Genomic DNA, 19,002 nt, shown 5'->3' with positions numbered 1-19,002 from the left:
AGTGAGACAAGAAGCATTGCAATATACCTGTGCTTTGCTGTTTGTTTGTAATAATGACCGTTGATAAGCCGACCCCCGCTCTCTGGTGCTTCACATTTTTACCAAAAAAATTTGGCTTATGAATGAGTATATATGGTACTTTTTCCGGATTAGCAATGTCATGTCTGATGTTGTCTATTACTTGGGTTTTTTATGTGTGCCCTTCAAAACTTCTGAAGAAAAGTAAATATTTTATCCTGTGTCAACTCTATTCTCCTAAACAAGTTAGAGCTTACTGAATCTTATTTGAATATTGCAAAAACCCTTCAAAGAACATGACGAGCCAAAATTGTAGTTTTTACAGATAAGAATAAATCTAACATTTTGCATGTACAAGAGCCAGGCAATATCTTCAGCACAAAGCTACTAAAAATGCTAACAACTAAAATTTGTCTCATTCAGCTCATTTACAAATATCTGTATAGCTAGCATACAGCAACATGGAAAGTAGAAGCTCCACATGAACAAAATTTAACAAGTAATACAATCTGCAATCTATTTTGAAACTATCGGCTTCACTGACTTTTCCTCCCTATGCCTGCCTCCCCTTACCAAAATATGACATGGATAAATGCTCTTCCATTAATTTTTTTAAAATTTCACAAGCTTCTAGTATGGTCTATTTTGCAATCTAGGTGATGAATGAGTAAAATGAGGCCCCTCTATTCGACATTGGTGAGGCCTCATCTGGAGTACTGTGTCCAGTTTTGGTCCCCACACTACAAGAAGGATGTGGAAAAATTGGAAAGAGTCCAGTGGAGGGCAACAAAAATGATTAGGGGACTGGAACACATGACTTATGAGGAGAGGCTGAGGGAACTGGGGATGTTTAATCTTCAAAGAAAGAATGAGGGGGGATTTGATAGCTGCTTTCAACTACCTGAAAGGTGGTTCCAAAGAGGATGGCTCTAGACTGTTCTCAGTGGTAGCAGATGACAGAACAAGGAGTAATGGTCTCAAGTTGCAGTGGGGGAGATTTAAGTTGGATATTAGGAAAAACTTTTTCACTATGAGGGTGGTGAAACACTGGAATGCGTTACCTAGGGAGGTGGTGGAATCTCCTTCCCTAGAAGTTTTTAAGGTCAGGCTTGACAAAGCCCTGGCTGGGATGATTTAGTCGGGGATCGGTCCTGCTTTGAGCAGGGGGTTGGACTACATGACCTCCTGAGGTCCCTTCCAACCCTGATATTCTATGATTCTATGAAAATGGCACCTCAGTATATTTTCACTGAACAAAACTGAATTATTAAATTATTCTGAGAGACTAAGATTCAATTCGCTTATGAAAAAAAAATTAAAACTGCATACTCAGATTATTTGGTTCAAACCGCTTGGTTCGCATCCTATTCCGCAACGCGACATAAGAAAGTATGACACTGAGTACTGTTTTGAACTACAGTAGCCTTTCCTATTTCATTCCTGTTGAATTCCTAGAATCAATAACATATTTCATTTTGGTCAAATATCTGTTTGAAAGGACTGGAGAAGTTACCTTTTTTGTGCATTTTCCAAACAGCTCTCTTCTGTCTTATGTTCTTCTTTAGCTGCAAATGGAAAAATATTGGTATTTTAAATACGGATCTGACAATTGTACTTTGTTTTAAATTATTCTTTGTAGTACACATTTTTTTATGTTCAGGTTTGATGGCTTGCATAATACAGATAACAATAAACATTTCATTATTTTTCAGCCATTGGCCCATATTTTAAGTGACTTTTTCAGTAGGGAATACTCAGATTTTGAAAGTAATGTTTAAAATAGTTAGCGGGGCTAAGATTATGTCATAGAGGTTGCAAAAGTCACAGAATCCGTGATTTCCAGCGACCTCCATGATACTGGGGACCCCACAGCAGACCAGCCTCCATGGGCAGCAGAGGGACCCCAGAGCTGCTCATGGCTGGGGATAGGGAGGGCTCCCAGACGCTGGCAGTGACAGAGGGACCCCAGAGCTGCTCAGCAGCCGGGGGCCCCCAGAGCTCCCCAGACTCCACCGCTGGCAGATCCCCCCCAGCAGCTCTCAGCCATGCTGGGTGGTGGGGGACCCCTCCCAGCCATTGAGCAATGGGGTCCCTGCAGCTCCCAGCCACTGTGGGGGGGGGGGGGGGGAGAGGGGGAGGAAGGTGCAGCAGGGTGCTGGATCCTCCCTCCCCATTTTGTCAGGGATGTTTTTAGTAAAAATCAGGGACAGGTCACGGGCTTCTGTGACTTTTTGTTTATTGCCCGTGACCTGTTCATGACTAAAAATATCCATGACAAAATCATAGCCTTAAGCATATTATATCGCAACTTCTTCCTATGTAATGCAAATTATTTTTACTTCCATTTTAAAAATAACTCACTTATCTAAGTTTCCTCTATTATTAGAGACAAAAACCTGTAAGATTAACGTTATGTCTACACTGCACACCTTAGAACACCACAGCTGTGCCACTGCAGTGTGTCGTTGCAAGGTGCATGATGTAGCGGCTCTTTGTCAACAGGAGAGAGCTCTCCTAGTGAGAAAATAAAACCACCCCCAGTGAGGGGCAGCAGCTTCATCACTGGGACAGCATCTCCTGCTGATGAAGCGCTGTCCACACTGGCGCTTTCTGCCAGTAAAACTTCTGTCATTCGGGGTGTGTGGTTTTTTCACACCCTTGAATGACAAAAGTTTTAACGATGAAAGTGCTGTGTAGATATGCCCTTAATCTGTTCTTACAGGATGTACCATTGGATCTGCTGGATAGACTCTAAAGAGTAGTTAATAACTTCATCCATTTCACACTAATACTACACTTTGTTCAGAAAGCTGGCAAAGTGGAAATATATGTCCCAAAATTATGATGTACACTCTATACTTGCTTTTTAGAAACCATCGCCAAGATTTTTAAAAGTGACAAGTGATTTTGGATGCTTCAGTTGCTGAATACCCATTTGAGACACTAGAAGTAGCCTGATGTTCAGAAGTGGAGGCTTTGCACTTTCTGAAAAGGTTTCTCAAATTCTAAAATGGAGGCGCCCCAGATCATTAACCACTTTTCAAAATCTTGGCTGCTTCTTCTACATTCAATGTATGGTGGAACCCACTTACGTTTAATTTGGATAGAGCAAAATTCCACCTACAGGAGACATCTGCACTAGAAAAATGTGTACTCCTATACCAGCAATAGTGCAGCTTCACTGGTGTAAGTCCTAGTGTTAACAGGACTCAGAAGTTTTAATGACACAGAGATAAAGAACTCTGTCTCGATTCTGTCCAAAGAGTCCTCACTACAGTAGAGCCTACATTAGTGCTACTGCATCACTGACAACTGTTGACAACTGTCTATGGTTATAAATTTTTTCTTTTAGTGTAGACAAAGCCATAGTGAAGTGGACTAAAAGTCCTGAACTCCTTCTTTGCATTACAATGAACTTTGACTTTTCTTAGGCCATGTCCACACAAACTTGCAACCATTTAACTAAAGACTTGCAACCATTTAACTAAAGGTTTGATTTTAAACCAATGTAATTAAACAGGTAAAATGCCTTGTGTGTACACACTGATTTCGGGCTGAGATGACTGGTATATATCAATTTAGCTTAAACTGATTCTTTACCAGTTCAGATAAACTGAAATAAGCCACTTTTAAATGAAAATAAGAGTGTCTACAAAGGATTTTGCACCAATTTTAAATTTTAAACCAATTTAAGTTAAACCAGTGCAACACTCTTATGTAGACAAGTGGTTTACACACAAACTGGAACGGAAGTAACCAAAAAGGCTATTATCTACACAATAAAGTTGCACTGGTTTAATTTAAAGCTATGCCTATACTACTAGCACTGTTGAAGCATAGCTATGGTGCTGTAGCTATGGGCAGGTCTACACTTAAAAGGCTGCATTGGCGCAGCTGTGCTACTGTAGTGCTTACACTGATGGGAGAGCTTTTCCCATTGGCATAGTGAATCCACCTCCCTGGGAGGCAGAAGCTATACCAACGGGAGAAGCTCCCCTGTTTATATGGTGCTGTCTACATGGGGTGGTTAGGTTGGTCTAACTATATTGCTCAGGAGTGTGGATTTTTCACCCCCCCCCAAGTGATGCAGTTACACTGCTCTAGCTCCGTAGTGTAAACCTGGCCTATTTCGCTGTAAATCCATAAAGTAGACACAGACTACGTCAATGGAAGGAGTTGTTCTGTCACTGTAGGAACTCCATCTCCCCACCCAAGTGATGGTAGCTAGGCTGACAAAAGCATTCTTTTGTAGACCTAGCTGTCTCTGTATCAGGCATTAGGTCACCATAGTTACAGCACTCAGGGGTTTGGATAAATTTTAAGTGTAGACCAGCCCTACAATATGATTTTAAGCCAATTTAGTTTAACAGGTGCAAAAAACATTGTGAATGCTTATAATTTGGTTTCAAATAGGATTACATAGATTTGATATACTTGCTTATATTCAGTTTGATTTAAGATGAACCAAACTAAACCATTCTTAAACTAAAATAAAGATATCCAAACAGGGGTTTGCACTCATTTAACTAAACCATTTAAAAACTGACAAGGTAAACTAGTGTATTGCTGCAAACAGAGAAGGCAAAAACTGGTTTTAATTCACAGCCTTTGTTATTCTTCTGCAAGTCTGTGTATAGACACTCTTATTTCAGCTTAAATGTGTCCTATTTGGATTTAAGTTGATTTTAACTATTTAAACTAAATCAAAATAAGACACTCTTAATCCAAAATATCTGTCCACATAAATGTACATCCAAAGAGCTAAAAGTTTGAATTAAAACTGATTAATGGCTTGTCTACAAAAGAAAGTTAGATTGGTTTAATTTAAATTGGTTTTTGAACCAATGTAGTTAATAGTGTGCCATAGGATGGCTGGCCCCAGTACAAGCAATAGAACCAGCGCCTCTGTGCCAGAGCAGGTCTCCCATTTGGCCAAATAAGAGGGTGGGACAGCACCTGGGGGACATAAAAGGTCAGAGAGTCCTGGTAAGAATCAGCCAGGAAATTGCCACAGGTCTTTGGGGGAAAGCTGTGGAGAAGAAAGCTTGCTGCAGGCCCTCCTTGGGAAGAGGGAGGAATTGTATAGGAGACTGTATGTTTGGGACCTGGGAGAAGGCTGAAGTTCAGGAAAGCAGCAGGAGGGGTTTGCTTGCTGGCACCCCAAAGCCAGAGCAGGGCTGGAGGGGCAGCAGAGGAGAATTGCCTGCTGGTTCTAAGCTGGAGAACCAGAGCCAAGGGCCAGAGAGGGCTGAAGCCAGGAGAACAGTGGAGGGGCTTACCCCCCGACATCCACAGGGCAAGAAGCTGGACCCAAAGGAACCGTGGGAGGCCAAGGAGAGTGAGGGATGCTCCTCTGGTTAGGATGCTCCCAGCAGAGAAGCTGGGGGGTTGCCACTGGGAAAAACAGGGTTGCGCTCCAGGGAGGTCGACATTCAAAGTACCCGGCTTACTGGCTGGGGAAAACCTCTCTTACTGCTGGGACAGAGTTGCTGGGACTGTATGTTGCATGTACTGTTGGACTATGCTGGAGGAAATCTAGACTATGGTTGTGGGACTCTTCTTATGATTTATGTGTATGGAACTTTTGTAATAAATTCAGAGGTGCTCACTTTCCAGAGTGCCAAGGGTTGCTCGCCCCCTGGCCCTGCCCCAGGCCCTGCCTCCACTCCACCCCTTTCCCCTAGGCCCCACTCATGCTCCTCCTCTTCCCGCCCCCACTCTACCCCCACCCAGCCTCTTCCTGCCCAGTTCTGTCCCTGAGCGCGCCGTGTCCTTGCTCCTCCCCAGCCTCCTGCATGCTGCAAAACAGCTGTTCATGGTGGATGGGAGGTGCGGGGAGGGAGGAGGAGATGCTGATCCATGGGGCCCACTGGTGGGTGGGAGGTGCTGGGGGGCTGGGCTGCTGGTGGGTGCTCCAGCCCTATTTTTTCCCTGTGGGTGCTCCAGCCCTGGAGCACTCATGGAGTCAGTGCCTATGAATAAATTAGCCTCACAAGGTCCATATTTATACTTGGAAAGACTGTGGATTATTTCATGGGATTCTAAAGGAGAGAAACTGAGGCAGGCGAGCCTGTTGTGCCGTAGGAGAGCGCTCTAGACAGGGCTGCCTTATGACAGTGCAAAAGGCTGTGTGGACACATATTCTGGTTTAGACTAGACTTATTTTACATTGGTTTTAGTCAATTAGGAACTGGTTTCCATGCAATTGACATAAGCCATGCAATCTGTGAGAGTTCACAGAGCCTTCTGCACCAAGTTAACTAAACTAGATGAAAAACCCCTGAAAGTACGTGCAGACAAGCCCTTAGTTCCCTCAGTCTAGGTTGTCTCATGGTACTCCTCTTGAAATGCAGCTATTGTCACCCTGGACATAGGTGTCAAGTGCTACATTTCAAGTGAAATATCATTTCCTTGTTTGTTCAGGGTGAACAAAAAAGAATAAAAAAAAATTGCCATTATCCCATGAGACGAGGAGTGCAATATAGTTCCTGGCTCCTGACCATCCACTAATAAAGTGGATGGTGGCTAATAAAGAGTAAGAAAGATGTAAAACTGGACTTCAGCTATGTCTACACTACAGACCTTACAGCACACAGCTGTACTGATACAGCTGCGCCGCTGTAAGGTCTCCCATGTAGCCGCTCTGTGCCGATGGGAGAGGGCTCTTCCACTGGCATAATTAAACCATCCCAATAAGCAGGGGTAGCTCTCTCTGGGGGAGAATGTTTCCTGCTGACATATCACTGTCTACACCTGCGCTTCTGTTGGTGTAACTTATGTTGGGTAGGGATGTGTTTTTCCACATCCCTGAGCGACAAAATTGTATCGACAAAAGTGCTAGTGTAGACCAGATGTAAGACTGGTCCTTCCTGCAGCTGCTTGCAACAAGGAGTGAAATGGAAACAGGCCCACATTAATGTATCTGCTACCAGCGGGAGCTACTGCTTTTGCTCCACAATGGAAGTGGAGATACAGCCTCTTCCAAGAAGCATCTCTTTCTCCATAGAGCTACCAGTCCCTCCTACAACTCCAGGGAGTGAAGAAAGGCCCAGCTATAATTCATAGGTGAAAAAGGAGGGGATTTTTGCCAGTAAGGCCCCCACTGCTGTTAAAGTGAAAATGTCCTTAGATTAAAAAAACAAAACAAAAACAAAGCAAAACAGTTATTATTCTACTTATACTGTATTTCACTGTGTTTATCTGATGAGGAAAACTCAGAAAATATTCTTTGACAATTTTTATAGTGAGAATTTCAATTTTAAAATGATTTCACAAAACTGAACTAATCTTTTAAGTCACTTGCAGAATCCCATATAGTCTGCAGCATAGTGAGACCAATTCTGTGACAAACACCCATACATTTTATACCTCTCTTACAATCTTTAGCTGAGTGGTTAGGGAACTCACCTGAGATGTGGGAGGCCTTAGTTCAATTCCCCCCTCTGCTTGATGAGAAGGGATTAAAACAGGGGCTCCCCATCTCTTAGGCAGGGGAGTGTCCTAGCCATTGGAATGCTGGGATATTCTGATGTGGGTCTCTCCATATATCTCTTGTTGAAGCATTCCACTTTAATTAAATAACTGCACGTTAATTGGGCCAGAGAGAGTGAGAATCATTCTGTAGTTCATTGGCTAAGGCACTCACCCAAGAGATTGGAAATCCCTTCCCCTCATCAGGCAGAGGGAGGAATTGAACAGAGGACTGCCACATCCTGGGTAGGTACCCTAACCACTGGGCTAAAGGTTACAAAGGAGGCTGCTTCTTCCTCCTCCCCCATCTCTTCCCCAGGCCATTTTGCGTGGAGTTAGGCTCAGAGCATGCCTACTGGACCAGGCCCCAAAGGGAAGACAGGTGCTCCTCCAACTATCTTTCCTCAATTTGTAGATCACACTGGGGCTTAGATGTGAGACAGGCATCTGAACACCTAGAGCTTGTCTACACTGAAAACTTACATTGGCATCGCTATATCTCTTAGGGGTGTGAAAAATCCACATCCCTGAGAGAAAACGTTAGGCTGACTTAACCGTTGGTGTAGACAGCACTAGGTCGATGAAAGAATTCTTCCATCAACCTAGCTACCACGGTTTGGGGAGGTGGATTAACTACAGCAACGGGAAAACCCCTCTCATTGCTGTAGTCAGTGTCTACACTGAAGTGCGACAGTGACACCGCTGTAGCATTATAAGTATGGACATACCCCTAGAGTGAGGCAGCAGTGTGCGTGCCCAGAGGCAGAAACTTAGGCATAGCAAAAATTTAGGCCCCATGTGAGTTCGGGGACCACAGGTTTAGATGGCAGCTGAGAGGGCGTTTTGTGGATTGCAGTGGTGCTTAAAACTGGAACTGAAGTGCCTAAAGCTGGGATTAGGCACCTAAGTCCCTTTTTGGATCTGCCTGAAGTCTTTTCCCTTTCCCCCAGGCCTGGCGGGATCAACCCATCCCTAAGAAAAAAATGCTAGAAGTCAGTACTGGTGGGGAGTGAGGGTGGAGCTGAGGGAAGGAGAAATTATAATAGGATTGCATGCTCAGGGCACAGTCCCATAATCAGAAATGAACCACTTTGATTACAGAATATTCTAATTATATTGTGCTTCCTTCTGGCATTTTAAACAAGTGTATCAATAGATGAATTGTATGGTATAAATTCTAATAATTTAGATCAGATTTTTTTTATTTTTACTCCATGTAAGTCAGCATTCAGTGGCATGGTTACTTTTTTACTTCAGCCAAAGTTACTCAGCCACTTTGATTTATCATCACCTCCATGGACCATCTCTAGTTTTCAACCAACCTATCAAATACTGTGTGTATTAACTAACTGATGCTAGTTAACTGTGTGTGACTTGGCACGTTTATGCAGTGTATTCTTAAGTGAAATTTTATGTAGGTTCCTTTAATCCTTTTTACTAATAATCTACTTCACTGTTGACAAGTACAATATGAGTATAGTGAATACCAACTGCTAGATGCTGGCAATTCCGATACTACAACAGATTAAAATGTGTGATGTTTATGAAAATATAAATTTCTTGAAATCTGGTTTAAATGTGCATTCAAACTAATGAATGGGAAACAATTATTTAAAAAACTATTTACAAGTATTTTACATGCAATTGAGCGATTTTTTAGGAGTACACATTTGAAGGCAGTAGGATGTAAAAACAGAAAGTAGGAAGGGGAATTAGAATATCATCTTTGCATTTTTATACCATTAAATTTAAATATACCGGGTTTTAAAAACTCAGCATAATAGACAAACCAATAGGATGCCCACTAAAGAAGTGGATGTTATTGTATTGTTACAAACGGAGAAACCCAGTTTTGCTAATGAGACAAAGGGAGATTTTATACTTCACATGAGATTCATCCAACTTCAGAAAGCATTTACTTTTCTTTTACAGATCACAGTACTTAATATACCATACTTAGAAGATGTACAGTAACAATAGGACAAAAGGTGCTCAGAAATAACAATGGGATCAGTTACAGAAAAGGAGTATTATTGTTACTTCACACCAGAAAAGTAAAACAAAAATGTCAAATGAAATCAACACACTGTAAACTCATTCTGAATTACCTAAAGGATATTAATTAAATTAACAAGTGCCAGAAAATTCACAGCTTTTTGTGAGGAGATACTGGAAGAAAAAGAACATGCAGGATTTCATCAGTCTCAGCCTGGACCAGTCCACACAAGAGATCCACTTCCTGGACACTACAGTGCTACAGTCACATAAACACCACCCTATACTGAAAGCCTATTGACCGCTATACTTACCTACATGCCTCCAGCTTTCATCCAGACCACATCACACGATCCCATTGTCTACAGCCAAGCCCTGAGATACAATCGCATTTGGTCCAATCCCTCAGACAGAGACAAACACCTCCAGATCTCTATCAAGCATTCTTAAAACTACAAGAGCCACCTGGGGAATTGAGGAAACAGATTGACAGCGCCAGAATGGTACACAGAAGTCACCTACTACAAGACAGGCCCAACAAAGAAAGTAACAGAACGCCACTAACCATCACCTACAGCCCCCAACTAAAACCTCTCCAGTGCATCATCAAGGATCTACATCCTATCCTGAAGGACGATCCCTCACTCTCACAGACCTTGGGAGACAGGCCAGTCCTCACTTACAGACAGCCCCCCAACCTGAAGCAAATACTCACCAGCAACTACACACCACACAACAGAACCACTAACCCAGGAACCTATCCTTGCAACAAACCCTGTTGTCAATTCTGTCCACATAGCTATTCAAGAGACACTATCATAGGACCTAACCACATCTGCCACACCATCAGGGGCTTGTTCACCTGCACATCTACCAATGTGATATATGCCATGATGTGCCAGCAATGCCCCTCTGCCATGTACAATGGCCAAACCGGACAGTCTCCATGCAAAAGAATGAATGGACACGAATCAGACATCAAGAATTGTAACATTCAAAAACCAGTAGCAGAGCTCTTCAGTCACCCTGGACACTCAATAACAGACTTAAAAGTGGCCATTTTTTAACAAAAAAACCTTCAAAAACAGACTTCAACAAGAAACTGCAGAACTTGAATTAATTTCCAAACATGATACCATCAAATTAGGCCTGAATAAAGACTGGGAGTGGCTGGGTCACTACAAAAAGTAATTTTGCCTCTGTTGATATTCACCCCATCTTGTCAACTGTTGGGAATGGGCCACATCCATCCTGATTGAATTGTCCTCGTTAGCACCGACCCACCACTTGGTAAAGCCACTCCCATCTTTTCCTGTGCTGTATATTTATACCTGCCTACTGTATTTTTCACTCCATGTATCTGATGAAGTGGGTTATAGCCCATGAAAGCTTATGCCCAAATACATTTGTTAGTCTCTAAGGTGCCACAAGGACTCCTTGTTGTTTTTGCTGATACAGACTAACACAGCTACACCTCTGAAACAAGATAACCCATATTTCTAGTGCTGCCTTTGTAAAGACTTGATTTTCTTCAGTACCCTCATTATTATTATTTATTATGTGTACCATTGAGTTAGGTACTATACAAACAGGAAGATACAATCCCTGCCCTAGAAAGCTTACTAGTTAATACTAGACTCTACTAGTGAATATAACAAACATGAGAGAAAACTTACAATACCTGATTTTTTTAAACTCTTTTTTTTGTTGAGAGGTTCCCATTCAGATACTGACCAGATCCAACTATGTCTAATGTTTCAGATTTGACAAGTTCACACCTAAACTTGAGATGGCTATAGATTATTTCGTGTAGTAACCCCTCACCATTCCTATGCAAACAGTTCCTATCCTATGGCTTCAAATGTAATACTTCAAAAATAATGAGAAATTAACTTACTTACAGGTTCTTAATACTCGTTTTTCTGCTGCTCACTATTTGATTAATTCTCTTCGGATAATTTACTGAATCTGAACTAACTTGTTAAACTCAAACTAGAACAGGTAGCAATGAAGTTGCATATCAGTTCATCAAATCTATATTGTATGTCTTGAATCTATTCTAGACTATCAGACTAATATATACAGATCATTCTTCAGTGATGTAAGCTAAAAATAAAAGTTATCCTGTCATGAATCATCTTATTTAGAAAATAAAAGCTGACTTTTAAACACTACTTGGGGGTGGGGGTGGGAAATAAATGTTAATAAATGATATTGTGTTTATGAGCAAGAAAGCATTGATCAATTTGCAACTGAGAATAACAATTTCTCCCTGATGTTTTGGAAAATATGATATGGCGCACACAACGGAGAACTATTTTGGATCTGCAAAACTGTGTGAACAAAGAAACAATTATTTTTACATAGGTATAAGAAGATTTAGCTGCTAGAAGCTGAAGCTACACAAATTCAGACTAGAAATAAGGCACAGATTTTTAACTGTGAGAGTAATTAATCCTTGAAATAATTTATGAAAGGTTGTGGTGGATTTTCCATCACTGGCAACTTGTTAATCAAGATTGGTTATTTTTAAAAAGAGACATGTTGTAGTTCAAACAAGTATTATTTTGAGGAAATTCTATGGCCTGTGTTATACAGGACATCAGACTAGATGGTCACAGGGGTTCTTCTGGTATTTGAACTGTTGGATTTTCAGTTACTCTTGGTGCTTCAGTTGAAGATAATTCTACTTCTTTGGCTGTAGTTGTAGGTTTAAAATGGCTTTTTACAATAATCTAAATCTCTCTCAAATAATTACAATCTCTACCAATTAAAAACACATTTGAATAATAAAATAACAGTTACAATTGATATGTCCCATTTGTGAGAGAAAGCACACTCTAATGAATTAGGCAAACAACTGGTAGGCAGAAGGACATGGGTTCTAATTCTGACTGCCCTCTGCCTGATTATTTGGCTTTGTCTACATAGAAAACATCGCACACATTTTTAACATCAGTCTTCAAAATAGTTTTATGGCTAGTATAGACAAACTGAAATAATTCAAAACTATTTTTAGACTTGCCTCCATGAGGTCTAAACTATGATTTTGAGAACAGTTTAATTTGGTCTACACTAATCCATAAACTGTTTTAAAAACAAGTGCAACTGCACCTGATATAAAAAAGATGTACAAAATTTTCTCTTGTTAACAGCCTCTGCACAACCTTGGACAAGTTGCTTTAATTTCTCTAATGTAGTTTCACTATCCGTATGATGGAATTAACATCACTTACCTTGCTACAAGAAAAAGGGTGTTGTGAGAACTAATGAATATTTGTTGAACATGCAGAACACTATAAAACTGTTCAGTATTCTTAATATTACCAAAGAATAGTGGTTACATGTGTACATTACACCAATATACCCACTGTATACACTGCAGAACACATTCAAGCAATACACATTAGAGAAAGTGTTTATTATCAGAGGTAATAAAAAAGAAACTAAGAAATTATGTTTTGTTTTAAACGTGATAATGCTGTCTATAAATTTGCCGGAAGAAGTGTTGAAGGTCAGTTTACTAGAACTTTAGAGCCATGAACTACTAAGCTAGTCATTCTATGATGTTCATTCATTATTCTGATATCTCTTAACATAAATAGCTCCCTTCTTGAAAAAGATTAGTTCAAGAAAGAAAAATTTATATAGCGTATTTATTCAACTCCTGTCTAAAACATTTTTCTTTAAATTAGAGGGGTTTTTAAATTGGTGCTTGTATTGATATTCTAAAAAATATCTTTTTAAATATAGTTAAGGCTATTTATTCAGTTAACTTGAACACAGAATGATCATCACTTCTGTAAAATCAGGACCAATGTTAAGAATCCTGTATTTCTCTATTCCCATATTCTGCAGCTATTAAAATTAATTGTATAGTAAGAGTCAGAATCAAATTCTGCACTCTCTTCTTTCACTTAAATTGGTTAAAACTGCACTCTGTTGAAATGCAAGTAAGCCTGCATTAACCAACTACTCCTTCCTCTTGTGATTCCAGAAAGTAAATAGTTTTTAAAGCCTGTTAGTACTTAAGTATAATAGAAACATATTCAACCTTTAATTTAATTTTTTTTAAATATCAGCTACATAATTCTGTGGTCTAATTCCAATGTGATTATGTAGATTTATCTCTTTGAGATGACTAAGTGTATCCAAACAGTTTACAGAACTGTAAAATTAGTTCTAATCCCTTTAAAACAAAATAAGGTTAAAATCAATCTGATCTCTGTTTGGGAAAATAAACCAGGCAGATTTAATATAACTACAGTCTTCTGTTGTAAGCATAAGTGAAAACTTTAAGGATCAGCACATTCTTATAGCAAGGGTGATACATTCAAATGCATGATGAATGATTGTTAATATCAATAGGAAACAGATCTTCTCTAAAACATAAGGTAGATGTAAATACCCAAATAATAAGTTAATTGGAAGACAGAGGCAAAAGTCAATCTGGTGGGTAAAGAATGGGTAATTGTACAAATGGAATGAAACTAATTTCAGAAAAGCTTGTGAAACCAGTGGCTTGAAATGTTTTAGAAGAGAAAAACCATACCGTTACCTCCTCCTGTGGGATGATAACAATGATTTATGAAGCTGAAGTCATTTCTGCTGATTGAGCTTAGTAAAGATTGGTTTCACATGATCAGCTAAAGTACAGCGATGCTAGATGTGTAGTGGCCCCACATGTTTGAACACACTAGGACATGCTCTTCTAGGTGATCCAAGGGATAGGGGTTTAAAAGCCTACTGCTTTCCTTTTCATGCATTTTCCCCTCATTAGGACACACTCCCTTTGCAAAGTAAGTCACTTCTGGTGGTCGGGAGCAGAGGCTCATTGTAAACGCACAGCAGGATAGTGGCAAAGCTGAGATTAATTCTCCATAGATTTATATAGACCTTTCTCACTGTTGATTGCTTGTACTGTTTCAAAGGTGCTTATGTTGCCTTTTTTTATTGCTGGTTACTGACTTTATTCCGGCATATGGTGGTTGGCGCCATGACATAAAGTGAACATTTTATACCAGAATTAAAGTGGATATTTGACAGTTTCTGTCAGAAAGTTCAGAGCAAAGAATTTGTGAGACAAGATTTATTGCATATTTTATATGGGACACATCTGTTTCTTTGCTAGGTTTTTGTATAAATAAAAAAAAGCTATGAAGGTTCTTTAAGAAACAAAGACTGTCGATAAAAAGCATGAATGGAAAAACTACATTATTGAGAAGAAGCATTTGACCTTCTGAAAATGTGCTGCTTGGCAGCTTTACAGATACCCACCTCCACAACTTTTTTTTCTGCCAAGTGACACCATAAAGTATTTGTAACATCGGATTTGGTAAGCAATTGGGTCATGAGATAAGTTAAATAACCAATTTAAAAATAAAATTGAATCTATGAGTTTATATTGCATTGCTATATTTAAAACTAGGCAACAATTAAGTGAAATCTTATTTTTATAAATGTTAACCTAGTGCTGGTGAAATGTGCCAAATGGGCAGTCTTTGAGGTAGACGTCTTCTACATATTCACAGAACAGGCATGCTGCAAATGTCTCTATATTGTCCTGCTTACAAGTCTCAGAGCTGACATAGAGGGATCATCTCTAAAGGTGAGATGACAGAACTGATCAAGACTAAAGTGAATTCAGAAAAATTTTGGAAAAATGCTGATTTGGAGAAGATTTAGCTAATTCAGATTTAGATAAGCAATTGTGAATTCACAAAAGACTGAGCATGTCTAGCTGTACAAGTTGTGTTACTGTGTCAGTTGCAGATATTGGTACTGTTCAGATATTCTTCAAAATTAAGCATGTGAAAATCAGATAATGGAAAAATATATAAAACAAAAAGTTGTAATATTATATCCAAAATCCACCCCCTGCAACTGTTGTCTCCACGCTCCTTGACTTGTTAGCCTTTCTGCTGAGACTGTCAAATGTTTTGATAAATATTGTACTCACACTAGAATTCTTATTAAGAAAAGCTTTTCGTATTCTTTACAGGGGAGAAACAGAAATTACTTCAGAAAAAGTCTGCACTGTAAATTAGGTTTTAATTCTGTGGGTTTCCTATTTATAAAGGCCAAAATCTACGATGAAGTGTTAGGAATGAGTCTGAGAAATATGCATAAGAAAGATAAATTAAAAAAAATCCACCTAAATATTCTTTTGTCCAAATAACTTATTTATATTTCATGAAATAAATAATACTTTCTTTAAATAGGAAAAAAGCAATATTATTTAAACTTGCTTTTTTCAGATACTATGATAACAACAGGTTTCAGAGTAGCAGCTGTGTTAGTCTGTATTCGCAAAAAGAAAAGGAGGACTTGTGGCACCTTAGAGACTAACACATTTATTTGAGCATAGGCTTTCGTGAGCTACAGCTCACTTCATCGGATGCATTCAGTGGAAAATACAGTGGGAAGATTTATATACATAGAGAACATGAAACAAATGGGTGTTACCACACACACTGTAACCAGAGTGATCACTTCAGGTGAGCTATTACCAGCAGGAGAGCGGGGGGGGGGGGGGGGGGGGGGGGGGGGGGGGGGGGGGGGGGGGGGGGGAGGGGGAGGGGTGCGACCTTTTGTAGTGATAATCAAGGTGGGCCATTTCCAGCAGTTGACAAGAACATCTGAGGAACAGTGGGGGGTGGTGGTGGGGAATAAACATGGGGAAATAGTTTTACTTTGTGCAATGACCCATCCACTCCCAGTCTCTATTCAAGCCTAAGTTAACTGTATCCAGTTTGCAAATTAATTCCAATTCAGCAGTCTCTCGTTGGAGTCTGTTTTTGAAGTTTTTTTGTTGAAGTATTGCCACTTTTAGGTCTGTAATCGAGTGACCAGAGAGATTGAAGTGTTCTCCAACTGGTTTTTGAATGTTATAATTCTTGAAGTCTGATTTGTGTCTATTTATTCTTTTACGCAGAGACTGTCCAGTTTGACCTACAGGACAGGCCCAACAAAGAAAATAACAGAACGCCACTAGCCATCACCTTCAGCCCCCAACTAAAACCTCTCCAATGCATCATCAAGGATCTACAACCTATCCTGAAGGACGACCCATCACTCTCAGAGATCTTGGGAGACAGGCCAGTCCTTGCTTACAGACAGCCCCCCAACCTGAAGCAAATACTCACCAGCAACCACACACCACACAACAGAACCACTAACCCTTTGCAACAAAGCCCGTTGCCAACTGTGTCCACATATCTATTCAGGGGACACCATCATAGGGCCTAATCACATCAGCCACACTTTCAGAGGCTCGTTCACCTGCACATCTACCAATGTGATATATGCCATCATGTGACAGCAGTGCCCCTCTGCCATGTACATTGGCCAACTGAACAGTCTCTACGTAAAAGAATAAATGGACACAAATCAGACGTCAAGAATTATAACATTCAAAAACCAGTTGGAGAACACTTCAGTCTCTCTGGTCACTCAATTACAGACCTAAAAGTGGCAATACTTCAACAAAAAAAACTTCAAAAACAGACTCCAACGAGAGACTGCTGAATTGGAATTAATTTGCAAACTGGATACAATTAACTGAGGCTTGAATAGAGACTTGGAGTGGATGGGTCATTACACAAAGTAAAACTATTTCCCCATGTTTACCCCCCCCCCCCACTGTTCCTCAGACATTCTTGTCAACTGCTGGAAATGGCCCACCTCGATTATCACTACAAAAGTCCCCCCCCCCCCCCGCTGGTAATAGCTCACCTTAAGTGATCACTCTGGTTACAGTGTGTATGGTAACACCCATTGTTTCATGTTCTCTATGTATATAAATCTCCCCACTGTATTTTCCACTGAATGCATCCGATGAAGCGAGCTATAGCTCAAGAAAGCTTATGCTCAAATAAATGTGTTAGTCTCTAAGGTGCCACAAGTACTCCTTTTCTTTTTATGATAATAACAATACTTAGCACTTACACAATACCTTTCACCTGTAGGTATCAATGTACTTTGCAAATGTGGAACAATATTATTGTCATCCTCATTTTACTGATCAAGATAGGGAGGAAGAGATAGGCTGAGTTACTTGCCCAAGATCACACAGCAAGTCAATGGCAGTTTTAACCAGAATCCAGGTCTGTCTCTTGACTCTGAATCTAGTGCCCTATTCATTGAACCTCACTTTCACCACAGAAATGCCTGTACGTTAAATAGGGACATTTTTGTATATATACAAAAGTTTTTTTGCCTCTTATATAGTTTCTACTTAAAGGGTTGCCAACCAAGAATGGTATGGTGTAAAATCACCTCTGTCAAGCAAAATATCATCAGAAATACTCAAGATAGTCTGATGAAAGAATCATTATAATGAGATATTTACAGTATTGTTTGCAGACTTAAAATAAATCCCTTTTCTATTAAAAACTGTGACTGTTTATAGTTTCATTCAATACTGAGTATTACTGTTTATAATCCTTGTTTATAACATCTATTTTTCAAATCTTTTATACAAAATATTTTTAAACAGAGGAAGAAAGTGGTTAATTGCAAGGAAAAAATGCTGTGGTTTGAAACAATGTTCTAAAAGAAATTGCACCTAAGTCACACATATGTCAAAGCAAGATGGCAGCTATGAATAAACCATGTTTGAAGAGATGACAAATTGAAAAAAACTTATCCTTTGTCTGAGGGTTTTTTTTACCTGCTATGTTTATAAGTAACATCTAGTCGCATTCCAAATTCAAGGTGCACTTTTCCAACCTTTTCTTCTCTAATACAACACACACAGCACAGTATACATAAAAAAAAACCCCAAACAAAACAATACCGTAAACTGTATACATAATTCTCCATCTGGGGAGAGGATGAGAGAAAGAACAAACCACACATGATAGATGTTAGTCATGTTGCTTGGTGCAATGCTGAAAGGTGCTCAGATACTACTATGATGAAGGCAATAAGCAAACTTGTATAGAAGAGAATTGGCCTAGGACTAGTATAATTGTAAGATTAGTGAAAAAAGTTATCTATTTTTCCTGCTTGCTTACTTTGTGCAATGGATACCACCTTGAGAATAGTCAGATTCACTGTTTCCCCATTGTATATAACAAGGAGTCCCCTTGTGGCACCTTAGAGACTAACAAATTTATTTGGGCATAAACTTTCGTGGGCTAAAACCCACTTCATCAGATGCATGGAGCGAAAAATACAGTAAGTGGTATATATATACAGCACATGAAAAGATGGGAGTTGCCTTACCAAGTGAGGGGTCAGTGCTAACAAGGCCAATTGTGAATTGGCCTTGTTAGCACTGACCCCCCACTTGGAAAGGCAACTCCCATCTTTTCATGTGCTGTATAACTTACTGTATTTTTTGCTCCATGCATCTGATGAAGTGGCTTTTAGCCCACGAAAGTTTATGCCCAAATAATTTGTTAGTCTCTAAGGTGCCACAAGGACTCCTCGTTGTGTTTGCTGATACAGACTAACACGGCTACCACTCTGAAACCTGTCACCATTGTATATAGTTAGTTTTTCCACTGTCTGTGT

At 39.8% G+C, this 19,002-nt stretch overlaps 1 protein-coding gene across 6 annotated transcripts in view; it reads right to left on the bottom strand.

The window, feature by feature from the left end:
• FMN1 (formin 1) overlaps nucleotides 1–19,002 on the bottom strand; it is a 430,195-nt gene that overhangs the window by 33,214 nt on the left and 377,979 nt on the right. For all 6 annotated transcript variants that reach the window (XM_043548088.1, XM_043548089.1, XM_007069366.4 and 3 more), the window contains one exon: nucleotides 1,532–1,583. In XM_043548088.1, the coding sequence (XP_043404023.1) occupies nucleotides 1,532–1,583 (52 nt within the window). The remainder of the gene's footprint in view (nucleotides 1–1,531; nucleotides 1,584–19,002) is intronic.

This window comes from Chelonia mydas, chromosome 6 (genome assembly GCF_015237465.2).
Source record: "Chelonia mydas isolate rCheMyd1 chromosome 6, rCheMyd1.pri.v2, whole genome shotgun sequence".
In the NCBI taxonomy this organism is placed as follows: domain Eukaryota; kingdom Metazoa; phylum Chordata; order Testudines; family Cheloniidae; genus Chelonia; species Chelonia mydas.
Note: the sequence above shows the minus strand (reverse complement) of the source record. Positions and strands in the feature narration are given on the sequence as shown.